Source organism: Vombatus ursinus, unplaced genomic scaffold (assembly GCF_900497805.2).
Source record: "Vombatus ursinus unplaced genomic scaffold, bare-nosed wombat genome assembly UNPS02014801.1, whole genome shotgun sequence".
Lineage (NCBI taxonomy): Eukaryota > Metazoa > Chordata > Mammalia > Diprotodontia > Vombatidae > Vombatus > Vombatus ursinus.
This window is the reverse complement of record NW_020954579.1, coordinates 28787931-28806058: the sequence shown is the minus strand read 5'-3', so window position 1 is coordinate 28806058 and position 18128 is coordinate 28787931. Positions and strand designations below refer to the sequence as shown.

Genomic DNA, 18128 nt, shown 5'->3' with positions numbered 1-18128 from the left:
AGTTTCTTTTAGATCTCCTTAAAGAGATACTCTAAGAGATAGACAATTCAAAAATGTCATGCCCACAACAGTAAAATTCTTTTAAAACTTAAACCTTGATCTGATGTGTGCTGTTGAATGAAGATGATTAAATAATTTATCCCAAAGGATTCCACTGTAACGAATCAGAAAACAAAAACAGAAATAAAGAATTTTATAGAGCTGTTCAGGAAAAAAAAAAAGGTAAGGGATTCCAGATGCCACTAATGGGTTATGAAGTCTATATGGAACTCCCCTTCAAAACCATGGAAAGAGAGATTTTAAAATAATCTTCTTACTTTTAAGGCACCCTGGGGCTTAAAGGGAAGCTGCTGATCATAGATTCTCCCACACAGACCATGTACTGGTTTCCCAAATAATACACTGTTAGGGCCCAGCTCTGGACCGTGGCCTCCTGTGGGGTAGTAAGAGACGCCTGGAGGTACTAACCTGCCCCTTCTGGGGTACTGGGAATGCCTCAGTAACAGACGCTGGCTCCACCTATGAAGGAGGAACATGGGAGGAGCTCGGGCAAGTTCCACCCACAAGGTGGAGCTAGGGCTATAAGAGCAGAACCCAGGGGTGTCTGGGTAGAGCCGGGAGTTGGAGCCGGGGAGAGACCAGAGGCTGGGACCATGGGAGGCAGGAGAGAGAGCAGAGGCCGGGACCATGGGAGGCAGAAGAGCATGTAACCAATAAATCGTGTGCAGCTGCCAGCTCAGGTGTTCTGTCTAGTCATTCCCCTCCACCCTCGGAGGGGCCAGAGACATCCGAAGACCGGGAAGGGTAAGTATCCAAGCAATGGGCCGGGTGTAGAGACCCCGGGCAATACACCAAAAGTGTCCTTGGAAAAAAATAACTCACAGCTCACAATTTAGGGTACAGAACAAAAGAAGTTATATTAAGCATCATGAAACTGTAGAAGAGTTTAGAAGAATTTCCCCCAGCCTGAGCATACAAACAGCTTTTTATACCTTGAAGAAAACCTGCTTTTGTCTCTGGTTAGCCTTTCAAACAGAGAAGGGTAACTTGCTTCTTGTTAAGACAGAGCAAAGACAGCAGAGAGATAGTCTACCATTTACCTACAGGTAAGAAAGCCTGCCTAAGAAAGGAACAAGAAAAGAGTTCTGTGATTTTTTTTAATTTTGCCTCAACCAAAATCTAGTTGTAAGGGGAGACAGCTATATTAATGAAAGTAGATAATGGTACTTCTCTCTATGCTGTCATTCTGAAGATCCTAATATCCTACAGAAACAGTTGCCTAAGGGTCTTCCCCTCCCAGTTTGATTTTTTTTTTTTAAATTAAAGGGGCCATCAGGAGCAGCTAGGTGGCATAGTGGATAGAGCACCAGCCCTAGAGTCAGGAGGACCTGAGTTCAAATGTGATCTCAGACCAGACACTTGACAATTACTAGCTGTGTGACCCTGAGCAAGTCACTTAACCCCAATTGCCTCCAAAAAAAGAAAAAGAAAGAAAAAAAGAAAAGAAAAGAAAAGAAAAGAAAGGGGCCATCTCTTGACTCACTTCTTAAAGAGGCCTATTCACTGAATGGGCGTTACCTCACTCAAAGTGAGAACAAGACCTTAGCTTAAAAGGGCCAGGGTCTCCCACAGCAATCTGGGCCATCTGCAGTCATTCTGATGAATATCTGGCCACTAGACCCAGATGGCTCTGAAGGAGAAAGTGAGGCTGATGACCCTGCACAGCCCTCCCTCACTCAAATCAAAGTCAATTGCAAGTCATGTCATCATCTCCCTGATGTCATGGTCCTCTTCGAGAAGGAAGGATAAACACAATAGCAACATGCTAGAAATCTGAATTCACTCCAAAGAACAAAAACTCCAAATAAATGAGACAATTATAGCGAGTTTGAAGTAAATGCCACATTTTATCTCAAAATTCTCTAACAGCAAAGGGCTGAACTAGAGTAAAGGGTTTCTACTTAGAAGGCATTCCGAAGCTAGGTACACAAATTAAATCTTTTTACCTAATTTTGAGATGTGTTATGAAGCATATGGACTCCTAAGAATTTTTGAAGGGAGAAGGTTTAGGACCAGAAAATATTTAAGTCAGAGCACTAGTTGGATTCTAGTCTAATTCTGGTTTTCCCAATTAATACTGGCATATTATTCCTTTGAATTCTAGGAATTCACAGTTCAGGTATTCTAACAAAGAGGCACACTGTAGGTTGTGGCCACTAGGGGGCAAAAGAATTACATCCAAAGTGTGAACATGAAGTGATCCAAATGATTTTCTTGTGACGCCTGTGGCCCTCCCAAATGGGCCTCTAATACAAAGTACAGAGTGTGACTAAATTTTTAATAAATATGCCAAAAGTCCAAATCCAAATGTATCATCATTCAAAGTAAATCCCTGGGAGATTATCTAGTTATCCTTTCAATATTGCCATTGCTTAAAACATTCTGAAACTATGGAATGTCTTTAGGGCCAATTTATGAGGCAATGTAAGAGCCTTATTTTTTGTTATAGACCATTTCTGAGCAAAAATGAATGATATTATTCAAGATGGATCATCCACCTCATTCACCAGACTTAATTGCAAAGAACTTTTGGCCATTTCCAAAAATTAAAAAAAAAAAAAAGACTTCTAATCACTTTGAATATTCAAAAGAATGTGCCATAGGCTCTGATGGCAATTCTCTCTCTCTCTCTCTCTCTTTTTTTTTTTTTTTTGGTGAGGCAATTAGGGTTAAGTGATTTTTTCCCAGAGTCACACAGCTAAGCTAAGTGTTATGTGTCTAAGGTTGGATTTGAACTCAAGTCCTCCTGACTCCAGGGCCAGTGCTCTATCCACTGCACCACCTAGCTGCACCATGAAGGCAATTCTCAAAGAGAAATTCCATCATTATATAGCAATAAAAGAAACCTTAAGCAAGGGATAGACACAAAGGCTTATTATAAAGGCATTATTGCTAAAAATTATATCTCAGGAAGTTCATTGTCTACTTGTTGGTTCTCTACTGACTACAAACACACCTGTATCTCTCCCATCTTTAAAAAACCCTCAGTTGATTCATCCATCCCTACTAGCTATCATCCTGCAACTCTCTCTTCTCCGTTGTGACTAAACTCCTTGAGAAGACTGTAATCAATGCTTTCATTTCCTTTTTTCTCATTCTCTTCTTAACTCTGCAGTCTGGCTTCCAACTTCATCACTCAACTGAAACTGCTCTCTCCAAAGTTGCCAATGATCTCTTAATTACTAAATTTATTTAACAGCCTTTTCTTGTTCCTCCTCCTTCTTCATCTTTCGGCAGCCTTGGACACAGTTCAGCACCCTCTTCTCTTTGATATTCTCTTCTCTCTAGAATTTTGTGACAATGTTCTCTCCTAGTTCTACTCCTATCTGACTGTTTCTTCTCAGTCTTCCTTGCTGGATCTTGAACCAGGTCATGCCTATTAAACCATGGGTATCTCTGAAGGCCCTGTCCTGGGCCCTCTTCTCTTCTCCTCCTATGCTATTTTGCTAAGTGATTTCAGTTTATTTGAGAGAACATGGCTATTTTTTGGACGCGATAATCTTGAATCTAATGCAGGTAGCCAGTTAAGTGCCACCACTTTCCATCTCCATGAAGTCAGTAGTGAGCAAAAGTAATTATATCTTTTCACCTAGAACATTTCTGGTACCCTATGAATTTGGGAATCAAGCCCTCAATTTTTAGGAATAGTATACATGTCCTTCAGACCAGTGATGTTAAACTCAAATAGAAATAGGATCTACTAACCTGTACATAAGGATCCCTGCAGGGCACTTAAGAAACAACATTAACATTATCTATGTTTTATTGTATTTTTTATTATTTTGTTAAATATTTGTGTATTTCTTAAATATTCATTTCAATCTGGTTCAGGCTGTACTTGGGAGTTATTGGCCAACAGGCTATGTGTCTGACACCTCTGCTTTAGACCTCTTCCTTATCAGGGTTAGGATTTCATAGATGTTAAAACCAAGAATTTCAAAAAGCAAGAGCATCTGCTGATTTGGGGCTGCACTTATCAATTAACAAATCTGTATTTAGAATTACAATAATATTTACATATTAATGTCTATTGAGAGAGATCCGGCTAGTATATTTTAAAAGAAGCTGAAAATTATCCTTCTATTTTAGAGTCAGGTGATGTTGGAGGGGACTGGAATGATTATATGCTACTTTATATTTCCCCCAAGTCACTGATTAAGGGACTCTTAGATTTATTCAACATTGGGGAATGAAGCATTCTGGTAGATTTCTACAGATGTGATATATGCCAGACTCCCAAATATATTAATTTTATTCCTCTTTAGATTTTTAGGCAATGAGAACTTATGCAGACAATTCCACCTTAATAGTCAGAGATGTAATCTGTGTTTGAAAGAACTCCCAATCTCCTCTTCCTCAGCCTGGGACTTTTTAAAATAGTCTCAAAGGGGGCAGCTAGGTGGCACAGTAGATAGAGCACTGGCCCTGGAGTCAGGAGGACCTGAGTTCAAATCTGATCTCAGGCACTTAGTAGCTGTGTGACCCTGGGCAAGTCACTTAACTCCAAATGACTTCAAAAAAATAAAATAAAATAGCTTCAAAGTCTATCCTTGGTGGTCAGAAAACAGCAGAAAAGGCTTCCAAATATATCATACCTGTTTCTGCAAAGCAAGTTCACCATCCAGTTCCTGGAGTTTTCTTTCCAGTTGCCACTTCAACTTTTCATATTGTTCTCGATGGTGGTCAATTTCACAGTTCTTGTTGCTACAACAAGAAAATATAGCAATAAAAGAAACCTTAAGCAAGGGATAGACACAAAGGCTTATTATAAAGGCATTATTGCTAAAAATTATATCTCAGGAAGTTCATTGAAGGGTTTTTTTTTAATTAAGTATTTAAATATGTTTTATATACATATATGCTATGTATATATTTTATATAAAAATATTCATAAAAAAGAATATATTAAAAAATATAAAAAAAGCTTAGACTAAAGACAGTCCCAGCGTCATAGGAGTTTACAACCTTAGACAGATATCTTGCTAGACAGAAAGAACATTTAAGCATTTATAATGTACCAGTACTAAACAGCAGAGATCTAAAAATAAACATGCAAGACAATCCTTGCCTGTAAGTTGCTTATATTCTAATGGAAGATGATACAGAAGGAGAACTAAAAGGCAGAAAAGGGGCTGGGCTGCTGTATGATGTGAAGATGTCCAGGAAGTGATGGTTCTGGGCAAGATAAGGTGAAAATTTATCTATCAAATCCTGGCGTTCCAAAGGCAGAATCCATGACAAATTTCATTTAAGTGAAAGCAAAAGTAAATAAAACAAAACATTTCAAGTCCAAGATCAATCTTCCTTGGGATGTGTTCAAAATTCCTCCAGAATGAAGGAGTATTAGTCCCAATCTCTGCTGTAGCTACATCACACCTCTACTACAAGGTGCTAGTCACTATGGTATAGTCAGTTCTGGTTACTATGCTTTAAGAGAGGCATTGACTAATTCATGACCAAACAGGAGGATAGAGAATATTACAAAATGCAAAATGGATAATTTTAAATTCATTAAATTGAAAAATTTTTGCACAAACCAAACCAATGCAACGAAGATTAGAAGGAAAGTAGAAAATTGAGAAAGAATTTTTACCATCAGTGTCTCTGATAAGGGCCTCATTTCTAAAATACACAGAGAATTAAGTCAAATTTATAAGAATACAAGCCATTCCGCAATTGATAAATGGTAAAAGGATATGAACAGGCAGTTCTCAGATGAAGAAATTAAAGCCATCTATAGTCATACGAAAAAATGCTCTAAATCACTATTGATTAGAGAAATGCAAATCAAAACAACTCTGAGGTACCACATCACACCTCTCAGATTGGCTAACGTGACAAAACAGGAAAATGATAAATGTTGAAGAAGACGTAGGAAAATTGGAACACTAATGCATTGTTGGTGGAGTTGTGAAATGATCTAACCATTTTGGAGAGCAATTTAGTACTATGCCCAAAGGGCTATAAAAATGTGCATACCCTTTGACCCAGCAATAGCACTTCTAGGGCTGTATCACAAAGTGATCATACAAATGGGAAAAGGACCCACATGTACAAAAAATATTTATAGCAGATCTTTTCGTAGTGGCAAAGAACTGGAAATTGAGGGAATGCCCATCAATTGGGGAATGGCTGAACAAATTGTGGTATATGAATGTAATGGAATACTATTGTGCTGTTAAGAAATAATGAGCAGGCAGACTTCAGAAAAAACCTGGAAAGACTTGTATGGACTGATGCTGAGTGGAGTAGAACCAGGAGAATGTTGTACACAGTAACAGCCATGTTGTGCGATGGCTAACGTTGATAGACTTAGCCCTTCTCAGCAATGCAAGGATCTAAGACATCTCCAAAGGTCTCATGATGGAAAATGCTATCCACATCCAAAGAAAGAACTATGGAGTTTGAATGCAGATCAAAGCATACTATTTGCTATTTTTTTCTTCTGTTTTGTTTTGTCTTTCTTGTGGTTCCTCCTGTTGGTTCTAATTCTTCCTTACAACATCACTAATGTGAAAATTTGTTAATAGGAAGGTATATGCATAGCCTATATCAGATTGCATGCCATCTTGGGGAGGGAGGTGGGGAGAGAGGAGAAAAATTTAAAACTCAAAAGCTTATGGAAGTGATTGTTGATAAATTAAAATAAATTAATTTTAAAAAAAACAGTAAAAAAAAAAAGAGAGCAAGGCATTGACAAATTGAAGCATACCCAAATGAAAACAACCAAAAATATCAAGGAATTTCTAAACCATAAAATGAACTGTGCCTCAGGAGCTTGTGAATTCTTCTTCCTCAATGGATGACTTCAAGCACATGCTGAAAGATCATTATTAGGGAAGTTGTGGAGGGAATTCATGCTAAGTTGGAGTTGAATTAGGTGTCCTCTGAGGTCCTTTCCAACTCTTAGATAATATGATTCTAATCCTCCAACTAACAAGGAGAGATTACAAAACTTTCCTGACTATTATAACTTACAGTGACCTCTCCCTTCTCTGAATAGAGACTTGGGGTAGTGGAAGAGTACTGGACTTATAGTTAAGAGGGACCCGGGTTCTAATTTTGATGTTGAGTCTTCTTACCCATAAAATGAGGATAATTCCTGTAGTCTCTACCCTACTTTATTTATTATTGTGAGAATCAAAGATCCTAATATACATGAATATGTCTCAGGTAGTATTAATATATACTGTCTGTAGCATCCAATGAGTATATGACACACTGGGCAATACTGTTTTTAGGTCAGTTTCCCAGACTACTTTGGCCATGAACCTCTAGGCTTAAAATACATTGAGGGAGCCTATCCAGGAAGCCTGGGAGTATAGAATATGACTGAGATAAATGAGAGAGGGATAGTGTTTCTATTTTGGTGGTATCTCATCTCCAAGTAAAGGAATCTTTGAGTCAAAGGGTATAGACATTATATTTACTTTATGTGCCTAATTCCAAAGTGTTTTCCAGAATAATTGCAAAATGCACTAATATGCTTGCCTATCTTCCCAAAACCCATCCAAAACTGAGTATGTCAACTCAACCGAATTGCTGGGTGTGAGGTGAACCGTCAGGGATTGTCAAATTTAAGTCAATAAGCATTTACTAAGTGCTAAGGACACAAAGAAAGGCAAAAATAGCCCTGGCCCTCAAGGAGCTCACAGCCTAATAGGGGAGATCACATGCAAACAGCTATGTAGAAACAAGATATATTCAGGATAAATTAGAGATAATATCAGATGGAAGACACTAACATTATGGGAGATTAGGAAAGGTTTCTTATAGAAGGTGAGATTTTAGATGAATCTTAAAGGAAGTCAAGGAAGACAGAGATAGGTAAGGAGAAAAAGAACATTCAGGGCATGAGAGTAAATGAAAATGCATGGAGTCAGGAGATGGAGACTCTTGATCAAGGAATGGCAAAGGGGCCAATGTCATTGGATTGCAGAGTACATAGAAATGTATTATAAAGTGTTAATTATCAAAACAACATGATATAGGCTAAGAAAATGAGTGTGGATCAGTGATTAGAACACAACACAATGTGGTAAATCACCACAGTAATTTATCGTTTAATAAACTCAAAGATCCAAGCTGTTGGAACAAGAACTCACTATTTGACAAACATTACTAGGCAAACTAGAAAGCAGTTTGGCAAAAACTAGATATAGACCAACATCTCACACTGTATACCAAGATAAGGTCAAAACAGGTCTATGATTTAAACAGAAGGGGTGATACACAAGCAGATTAAGGGAGCTTAGTAGTTTACCTCTCAGGTCTGTGGATGAGAGAAGAATTTAGGCCCAAACAAGAGAGAGAGAATATTATGCAACGTAAAATGGATAATTTTGATTATGTAAAATCAAAAAGGCTTTGTACAAATAAAACCAATGGAACCAAGATTAGAAGGAAAGCAGAAAGCTGGGAAATAATTTTTACAGCAAGTACCTCTAATAAAGGCCTCATTTATCAAATATATAAAGAACTGAATCATATGTATAAGAATACAAATCATTACCCAATTGATAAATGGTCAAAGGATAAGGCAGTTATGCCTATCTATAGTCATACGAAAAAATGCTCTAAATCACTACTGATTACAGAAATGCACATTAAAACAACTCTGAGGTACCACCTCATACCTATCAGATTGGCTAATATGACAGAAAAGAAAAACGATAAATGTTGCAGGTGATACGGGAAAACTGGGACTTTAATGTACTGTTAGTGGAATTGTGAATTGATCCAACCATTCTGGAGAGCAATTTGGAACCATGCCCAAAGGACTATAAAACTGTGCATCATATCCTTTGATCCAGCAATAATACCACTACTATGTCCATATCCCAGAGATTGAAAAAATGTTTTAAAAAGGAAAAGGACCTATTTGTACATAAATATTTATAGCAACTCTTTTTATGGTGGCTAAGAATTGGAAATTGAAGAGATGGCCATCAAATGAAGAATAACTAAATGTGTTGTAGCATATGATTGTAATGGAGTATTACTGCGCTATAAGAAACGAGCATGGGGTAACTAGGTGGTGCAGTAGATAGAGAACCAGTCCTGGATTCAGGAGGACCTGAGTTCAAATCCGGCCTCTGACACATTACACTCACTAGCTGTGTGATTCTGGGCAAGTCACTTAACCCCAATTGCCTCACTGAAAAAAAAAATGACAAGTATGATGATTTCAGAAAAACCTGGAAAGACCTACATGACCTGATGCAGAGTGAAGTGAGCAGGACCAGGAGAACATTGTACACAGTAACAACAACACTGTATGATAAACAACTGTGAATGACTTAACTATTCTCAGTAATGCCAATGCCAAAGGACTCATGATGAAAAATGCTATCCACCTCCAGAGAAAGAACTGATGGCATTTGAATACAAACCAAAGCATACTATTTATCTATCTTTGTTTCTTTTCTTTCTTTGTTTCTGTTTTCTTCCATATAATGACTAATATGGAAATATGTTTTACATTATTGCACACATATAACCTATACCAGATTGCTTACTATCTCAAGAAAGGGGGAGAAAAAGGAGAGAAGTATAGAATTTGTAATTAAAAAAAAAAAACGTTAAAAATGTTTTTACATTTAATTGGGGGGGAAAATAAAATTTTATTAAAACAAAAAAAGTCAAACTGAGAAGATTTTGATTCTGGAGGTTTTAACAAGCTTTTCTACTTCCTCTAGCAGACAATGTTGTCTTCCCCCATTAGACTGCAATCTCCTTTTGAGCAAGGATTGTCTTTTGCCTTTCTTTATTTCCCCAGAGTGACTGGCACATAGTAGGTGCTTAATAAATGTTTATTGACTGACCCCAGACCTACATAATTGAATCAGACTTTGAATCAGGGTAATCTTATCTTATCAAGATGTCATGTTCTATGAGGCCCAACTTAAAATAGTCACCTAGCTTGACCCATTTCTTATCATAATTGTCACCTTCTCCACAGCCAGTGCTTACCTATATTGGATTCCACCTTAGGAATAAGGATGTCTGAGGTATATGGAGTTGGAGGATCTCATAACCAACAGCAAAGTCCAAAAGAATTATGCATTATCTAAACTGTGAAGACTATAGGGACAGAAAGTGTGTCACATGCTTCTTTTATCTCCCATATCCCCAGAAGGTAATTATCACTTCTTGAATTGAATTCTCAGCACTGACTTATGGGAAAGAATGATAGTTTGGTCACTTCTCTCAAAAGAAGCCCAGTTCAACACTACGAGGCTGGAAAGTTCTGGTGAGGCCAAGCTATTACAGGTGGTTGTGGTGAACATGACCATGTCTTCATTGTTTATAATTAAATGAGTTTCCATTATGTTCCTCAAACTCAGCATTTTAAGTCCCATCTCAATGCCTTCAAGAAGGTCCCTCCATGCTTAGATTGTGACAACTCCTCACCTTTGTCACTTTAGAATCCTTAGCTTCCTTTAAGACTTAGCTCAGGGGGCAGCTAGGTGGGCAGTGGATAGAGCACCGGCCCTGAAGTCAGGAGGACCTGAGTTCAAATCCGGCTTCAGACCAAACACTGGATACTTACTAGCTGTGTGACTCTGGGCAAGTCACTTAACCCCAATTGCCTAAAAATAAAAAAATTAAAATTAAAAAAAATATTTAGCTCAGGTCCCCCTTTTATAAAAGCCCTTTCTGATTACCTCAGTTGTCAGTACTCTCTCTTTCCATTTATTTATTGATTTTTGTTGTATTCCCCAGTTGAATGCAATTTCCGTAGGGGCTAGTACTAAGGACTATTTCGTTTTTTTCTTTTTGATCCCTAACATCTAACAGAGTGCATATACACACAGTAAAGCTTAATAAATGCTTATTGAACTGAGTGTGTTTTATGAGAAGGAGGAAAGTGTTGTAGCAAATTTCTCTAATAAGGTCTAAAATCTAAGATATAAAAGGAACTGATTCAAATACATAAACACAAGAGACATCCAATAGATAAATAGTCTAAAGATATAAACAGGCAATTCTCAAGGAAAGAAATCCAAGCTATCAACAAATACATGAAAACAAATGTTCCAAATCACTAATAATTAGAAAAATGCTAATTCCACCGATCAGATTGACAAAGATGACAAAAAGAGAAAATGAGAGTTGTTGAAGAAGATATAGGAACAGTAGATTAAAGCACAATTAATGCAGCTGTATTAACGCAGCTGTAAAATGGTTCAACCATTCTGGAAAGCAATTTGGAACTACACAAAAAGTCACTAAATTTTACATATTGTTTATCCCAGAGATACTTCCACTAAGTATATAAACTGAAGAGATGAAAGAAAAAGGAAAAGGATCCATATGTACAAAAATATTTATAGATCACTTCATTGTAGCAAAGAAATGGAAACAAAATAGGTAACCATCAATTAGGGAATGGCTGGATAAATTGTGGTATATGAACATAATTGTAAAAAATGATGAAAGCGACAGATTCAGAGAAACTTGGGAAAACTTGTATGAACTGATGCAGAGTAAAATAAGCAGAGTAAGAGAACAATTAACACAATAAAAACATGTTTTCTGAGGGAGGAGCCAGGATGGCAGAGAAAGGAAGTGACTTGCTTAAACTCTCCTCAAAACCCCTCTAAACACCTTTAAATAATGACACAAAACAATTTCTGGAGCAGCAGAACCCACAAAAGAATGGGGTGAAATAATTTTCCAGACAAAGACAACTTAGGTCAGCAGGAAAGATCTGTCCCACCTGGGTGAGAGTGAAGCACAGTCCAGCACAGGCTGTGCCAGCACAGACTCATACAGAGCAAGCCAGGAGCAGGCCTTGGGAACCACTGAATCCACAGTGGCAGCAGCTGCTTCTGGAGTTCTCTGCCCACAGAAGGTAAGGGGATTGAAGAACTGGTCAGAAGGAGATTACAGGGGTGTTTTTGCTAGCACTGAGGCAGCACTCTCTTGCTTTGCCCATACTCAGATCAGGTTGCAGTCCTGGGTGGTAATCCCAGGGTGAGGAGCAGCATAAGCACACCAGAGGTTGCAGCCACAGCGGAGGGGGGACCTTCCTCACAGTTCCAGGGCAGAAAAGAGTGCTTGTGGTCACACTCATAGACCAGAGTACTACTCAAGCCAGGAGAGTACTACTCTCCTAAATCATACCACCTTGGAAGAACTGAAAACTTACAGGTCCCTAGAAGTATCTCTGAAAACAGCTGCACAAAGCTCTTTCCCCTGAAGCTTGGGACAGTGCGCCTTCCACCTTGGAAGCAGAGCTCTACTTTAACAAACAATTAAAAGTCAAGTAAAAGGCAGGGGAAATGAGCAAACAACAATGGGGAAAAAATTCTGATCACAGAAAGTTACTATGGTGACAAAGAAGATCAAAATACACACACTCAGAAGAAGAAAACAAAGTCAAAGCTCCTACATTCAAAGCCTCTAAGAAAAATATGAGTTGGTCTCAGGCCATGGAAGAGCTCAAAAAGTATTTTGAAAATCAAGTAAGAGAAGTAGAGGAAAAACTGAGAAGAGAAATGAGAGTAATTCAAGAAAACCATGAAAAACGAGTCAGTAGTTTGGTAAATGAAACACAAAAAAAAAAACCTTAAGAAAACAATACCTTTAAAAACAGACTTAGACCAAATGGTAAAAGAGGTTCAAAAAGCCAATGAGGAGAAGAATGCCTTAAAAAGCAGAATTGGCCAAATGGAAAAGGGGGTACAAAGATTCACTGAAGAAAATAATTCCTTAAAAATCAGAATGGAGCAAGTGGAAACTAATGACTCTATGGGAAATCCAGAAATAACAAAACAAAACCAAAAGAAGTAGCTGCTTCTGGAGTTCTCTGCCCACAGAAGGTAAGGAGATTGAAGAACTGGCAGAAGCAGATTACAGGGGTGTTTTTGCTAGCACTGAGGCAAGACTTTCTTGCTTTGCCCATACCCAGATCAGGTTGCAATCCTGGGTGGTAGAGAATGTGAAATATATATCTCATTGGAAAAACAACTCACCTGAAAAATAGATCCTGGAGAGATAATTATTGGACTACCTGAAAGCCATGATCAAAAAAAGAGCCTAAATATCATCTTTCAAGAAATTATCAATGAAAACTGCCCTGATATTCTAGAACCAAAGGGTAAAACAGAAATTGAAAGAATCCACCAATCACCTCCTGAGATTCCAAAATGAAAACTCCCAGGAATATTATAGCCAAATTCCAGAGTTCCCAGGTCAAGGAGAAAATATTGCAAGTAGCCAGAAGGAAACAATTCAAGTATTGTGGAGCCACGGTCAGGACAACACAAGATTTAGCAACTTCTCCCTTAAAGGACTGGAGGGCATGGAATATGATATTCCGGGGGTTAAAGGTGCTAGGATTACAATCAAGAATCACTTACCTACCAAAACTAAGTATAATTCTTCAGGGAGGAAAATTGACATTCAATGAGATAGAGAACTTTCAAGCATTCTTGATGAAAAGACCAGAGTTGAATAGAAAATCTGACTTTCAAATACAAGATTCAAGAGAAGCATAAAAAGGTAAAGAGGAAAGGAAAATCATAAGGGACTTATATAAGGTTAAGCGGTTAACATTCCTACATGGGGAGATATTTGTAATTCAAAAGACCTTTCTCATTATTAGGATAGTTAGAAGGAGTATACATAGACAGAGGGTATAGGTGTGAGTTGAATATGAAGGGATGATAACTAAACAAATAAGATTAAGAGGTGAGAGAGGAATATACTGGGAGAAAGAGAAAGGGACAGGTAGAATGTGGTAAATTATCTCATATAAAGGAGGCAAGAAAAAGCTTTTACACTCCTGGATCCCTCTGACAATTTTTCTGTATATAAGATTCATCTTGTCTCCATTAAAGTGCTCAGATTCTTAAGACATCGCTCCCTTGGATTAGTGATACAAATGCTCAGATTCCTTAATATGGTTAATCTTTAATAAAAGTTGTCTTTGGTTGGGGGGGAAACTTTTACAGTGGAGGGGAAGAGTGGAGAGGTGACAGGGAGTGAGTAAACCTTACTCTTATGAAAACTGGCTAAAAGAGGGAATAACACACACTCTATACACACTCAATTGGGTATAGAAATCTATCTTACCCTACAGGAAAGTAGGAGGGGAAGGGAATAAGAAAAGGGGGGAGGGGTTGATAGAAGGGAGGGCAGATTGGGGGAGGGGTTAGTCAGAAGCAAGACATCTTTGAGCAAGGACAGGGTGAAAGAAGAGAGAACAGAATAAATGGGGGTAGGAAGAACAACAGGATGGAAGGAAATACAGTTAGCAATAGTGACTGTGAAAAAAAAATTTAAGCGAGTTTTTCTGATAAATGCCTCGCTTCTCAAACATATAGAGAACTGAGTCAAATTTATAAAAATAAGAGCCATTCCTCAATTGATAAATGATCAAAAGATATGATCAGTTTTCAGGTGAAGTAATCAAAACTCTATAGACATATGAAAAATACTCTAACTCATTGTTGATAGGAGAAATGCAAATTAAAATGATTCTGAGGTACTACCTCATACCTATTAAATTGGCTAATAGAACAGAAAAGGTAAAGGACAAGTGTTGGAGGGGACGTGGGAAAAATGAGACAGTAATGTACAATCAGTGGAGTTGTGAACTGATTCAACCATTCTATAGAACAATTTGGAACCGTGATCCAAGGGGTATAAAACCATGCATACCCTTTGACCTAGCAATACCATACTAGGTCTGTATCCAAAAACAGATAAAAAACAAAGAGGAAAAGGACCTCTATGCACAAAAATATTTATAGCAGCTCTTTTCTGGGAGCAAAGAACTGGAAATTGAGGGGATGGGATGCCCATCAATTGGGAAAAGGCTAAACAAATTTTGGTATGTGATTATGATGGAATACTACTGTGCTATAAGAAATGATGAGCAAGATGCTCTCAGAAAAACCTGAAAAGCCTTACAGGAGCTGATACAAAGGGAAATGTGCTGCATACAAAGCAACAGCAATATTGTAAAATAATCAGCTATTAATGACTTACCTACTCTCAGTAATACAACAATCTGAGACAGCTTTAAAGGACTTACTATAAAAAATATGCTCCATCCCCAGATAAAAAACTGATGATGTCTGAATACAAATTGAAGCATACTTCTTTTACTTTCTTTATTTTTCTTGAGGGTTTTTTTTTTGGTCTGTGTTTTTTGACAACATCACTAATATGAAAATGTTTTACATGACTACCTATGTATAACCTATATTGAATTGCTTGCCTTCTCAAGGGAGTGGGGCTGGGGGTGAGGAAGGGAGGAATGGAAGGGAGAGAATTTGGAAATCAAAGTTTTAAAAACAAATGTTAAAAACTGTTTTTACACGTAAGTGGGGAAAAATAAAATACTAATAAATTTTTAAAAACACAACATGCATTAGGGCAGTTGGAGGGAAAAACAGATAGACAGACAGACAGATAGATAGATAGATAGATAGATAGATAGATAGATAGATAGATAGATAGATAGACAGACAGAGGGTACAGGGTGAGATGAACATGAAGGGGTGATATCTAAAAAATAAAATTAAGGGGTGAGAGGATTATACTGGGAAAAAGAGAAAAGGAGAAGTAGAATGGGGTAAATTATCTCACATAAAACAGACAAGAAAGAGCTTTTACAGTGGAGGAGAAGTGGGGTAAAGTGAGATGGAATGAGTGAATCTTATTCTTATCAGATTTGGCTTAAGGAGGGAATAACATGCACACTCATGTTCCAGGTATGGAAATCTATATTACCCTACAGAAAAATAGGGGGGAAGGAGATAAGGGGGGGAATGATAGAAAGGAGGGCAGATTGGGGGAGAGGGATAATCAGAAGCAAACACTTCTGAGGAGGGACAGAGTCAAAAGAGAGAATAGAATAAACAAGGGGTTGGACAGGATGAAGGGAAACATAGTTTTTTACAACACGACTACTATAGAAGTGGTTTGCATGACTACACATATATAACCTGTATCGAGTTGCTTGCCTTCTCAATGAGGGTGGGTGGGAGGAAGGGAAAGAATTTGGAACCCAAAGTTTTAAAAACAAATGTTAAAAATTGTTTTCACATGCAACTGGGAAATAAGATATACCGGCAATGGGGTATAGAAATCTATCCTGCCCTACAGGAAAATAGAAGGGGAAGAGGATAAGAGAAGGGGGGAGGTGATAGAAGGGAGGGCAGATTAGAGGAAGGGGTATTCAGAATGAGGTGGGGGCAGGGGAGAGATAGGGAGAAAATATGGAACTCAAAATTTTAAGTGAATGTGAAAAATAAAAATAAATATTTAAATATTGGGAAAAATAAAAATAAAAAAATTTAAAACCACACGCTTTCTGGCAGACATCATACAATAAAAATCTATTTTGTTTATCTATATTTATGTATTAAAATGGAGGCTTTTATTTTGGGGAAGAGGGTAGTTATAAATGATAGCTATGTAATACAAAAAAAAGAAAAGAGCATCAATGAAATATTTTAAAATATACAAAAGACAGCAGAAGGAAATTCAAGAGAAAAACAAGCAGAGCAATGTTAGTACTAGCAACTGGTATAATATTTAATTTTTAAAGATAAATTGTATATAATAGATTCACAATATCAAATATACAGTCCTCTTTTTCCAACCTTTGTATATAAGAATGTTCATTTTGTTGATTACTTGTCATTTGTAATTTTAAAAACAATTAAAAAACGAATTAGGAAAATATTCTGAGTAGAACTATGAAGATGTAAAAAATCATGGAAATAAATAGCTAGGGACAAAGTATATGAGTACAACTTTTCCTTATGTTATCTTACTCAAATTAAACACTGGAATGTAATCACTGACCCCAGAACATCCTTCTGCAGTTACTTAAATGGATATAGACAAAATAGCTTTGTCTGCTTTTTAAAGAGAGTAGCACAAAGAAATCTTAGCTAGCCACCCTCCTCTTGATCAGATCACCTCATATAGGTTTAGGAACTAAAAATGGACGACACTATATGCCTCTTAGTAGTCTAAGTACAAATCCTACCAAGCTTGGCCTGGGAAAGTCATCAGCAAATCATATTCAAATATATAAGTACAATATAAGTAATCCCAACTTATGAATGGGTTACATTCCAAAATTTCAATCAAAAATCAGTTGTTTGGAATTTGGAGAGAGAATTAGGTATCCAGGTTAACCCAAAAAGTCTGTTTAACTCATTATGTAACGCAATTATAGGACCTAATCCTCACTGATAATGATGTTTTTATGGGAAATAGCCTTATCAGTTCCAGCTCAATACATTAGTAATACATCTTAGCCTCAGTGAGCAGGTCTAGCAAAAGATTAGATGCTCTGGAGACAGCAGCTGAACTGGGAGGACTCTGGTGGTCAAATGCTCCAGCTCTTGTTCTAATGGTAGTACAATTTTGTGGAAGTGAATGTGAAAAATAAAAATAAATATTTAAATATTGGGAAAAATAAAAATAAAAAAATTTAAAACCACACGCTTTCTGGCAGACAACATACAATAAAAATCTATTTTGTTTATCTATATTTATGTATATGAGGGTCATTCACAAGTAGAAAGTTTCAAACACCAATTGTAGTTAAACTATCTAGCCACAAGGTGGCTCTACAAAAATCTAAACTGGATAATATTAATAAACAATATCATTAAACTGATAACAAAGTATTTGTGATTCACATAACATGGGCACTTAGAAATAGACTTCTAACCTAAATTGGGAGAAAGACTGGCCAGCTCCAATATACTTACTCTAGAAAAACCCTAAAGTTCAAGCTAGATTGAATAATGAAATCAACTGAGAGACTTTTCCAATTGCAAAACTGCAAAAACAAAACAAAGCAAAAAAAAAAAAAACTCACAAAAAAACCAGAAATCCACAGGTTTCTGGGTAGTAGTGGCTCAGTCAGCAGAGGCAGTGACAGTGCAGGGTATGCCTCCCTCCCTTCACCCACAAACATGTGTAACAGGCAAGGCTCTTTGTCTCCAGGCAGCAAGAGTGGAGGGTTCTTCCACGGAAAGCCTGGGAAGCAATCAGCACAGTGCTCAGACAAGGACAATCTAGGCAGAGGG

General features: G+C 37.4%; 1 protein-coding gene across 1 annotated transcript in view; it reads right to left on the bottom strand.

Annotated features, from left to right (window-relative positions):
- Positions 1–736: 736 nt before the first annotated feature.
- The window catches only part of LOC114051187 (coiled-coil domain-containing protein 57-like), a 55952-nt gene continuing 38560 nt past the window's right edge, over positions 737–18128 (bottom strand). Inside the window, exons 3-4 of the mRNA XM_027873398.1 lie at positions 4656–4764; positions 737–862 (exon numbers count right to left, since the gene is read on the bottom strand). Of these exons, the coding sequence (XP_027729199.1) occupies positions 737–862; positions 4656–4764 (235 nt within the window). The remainder of the gene's footprint in view (positions 863–4655; positions 4765–18128) is intronic.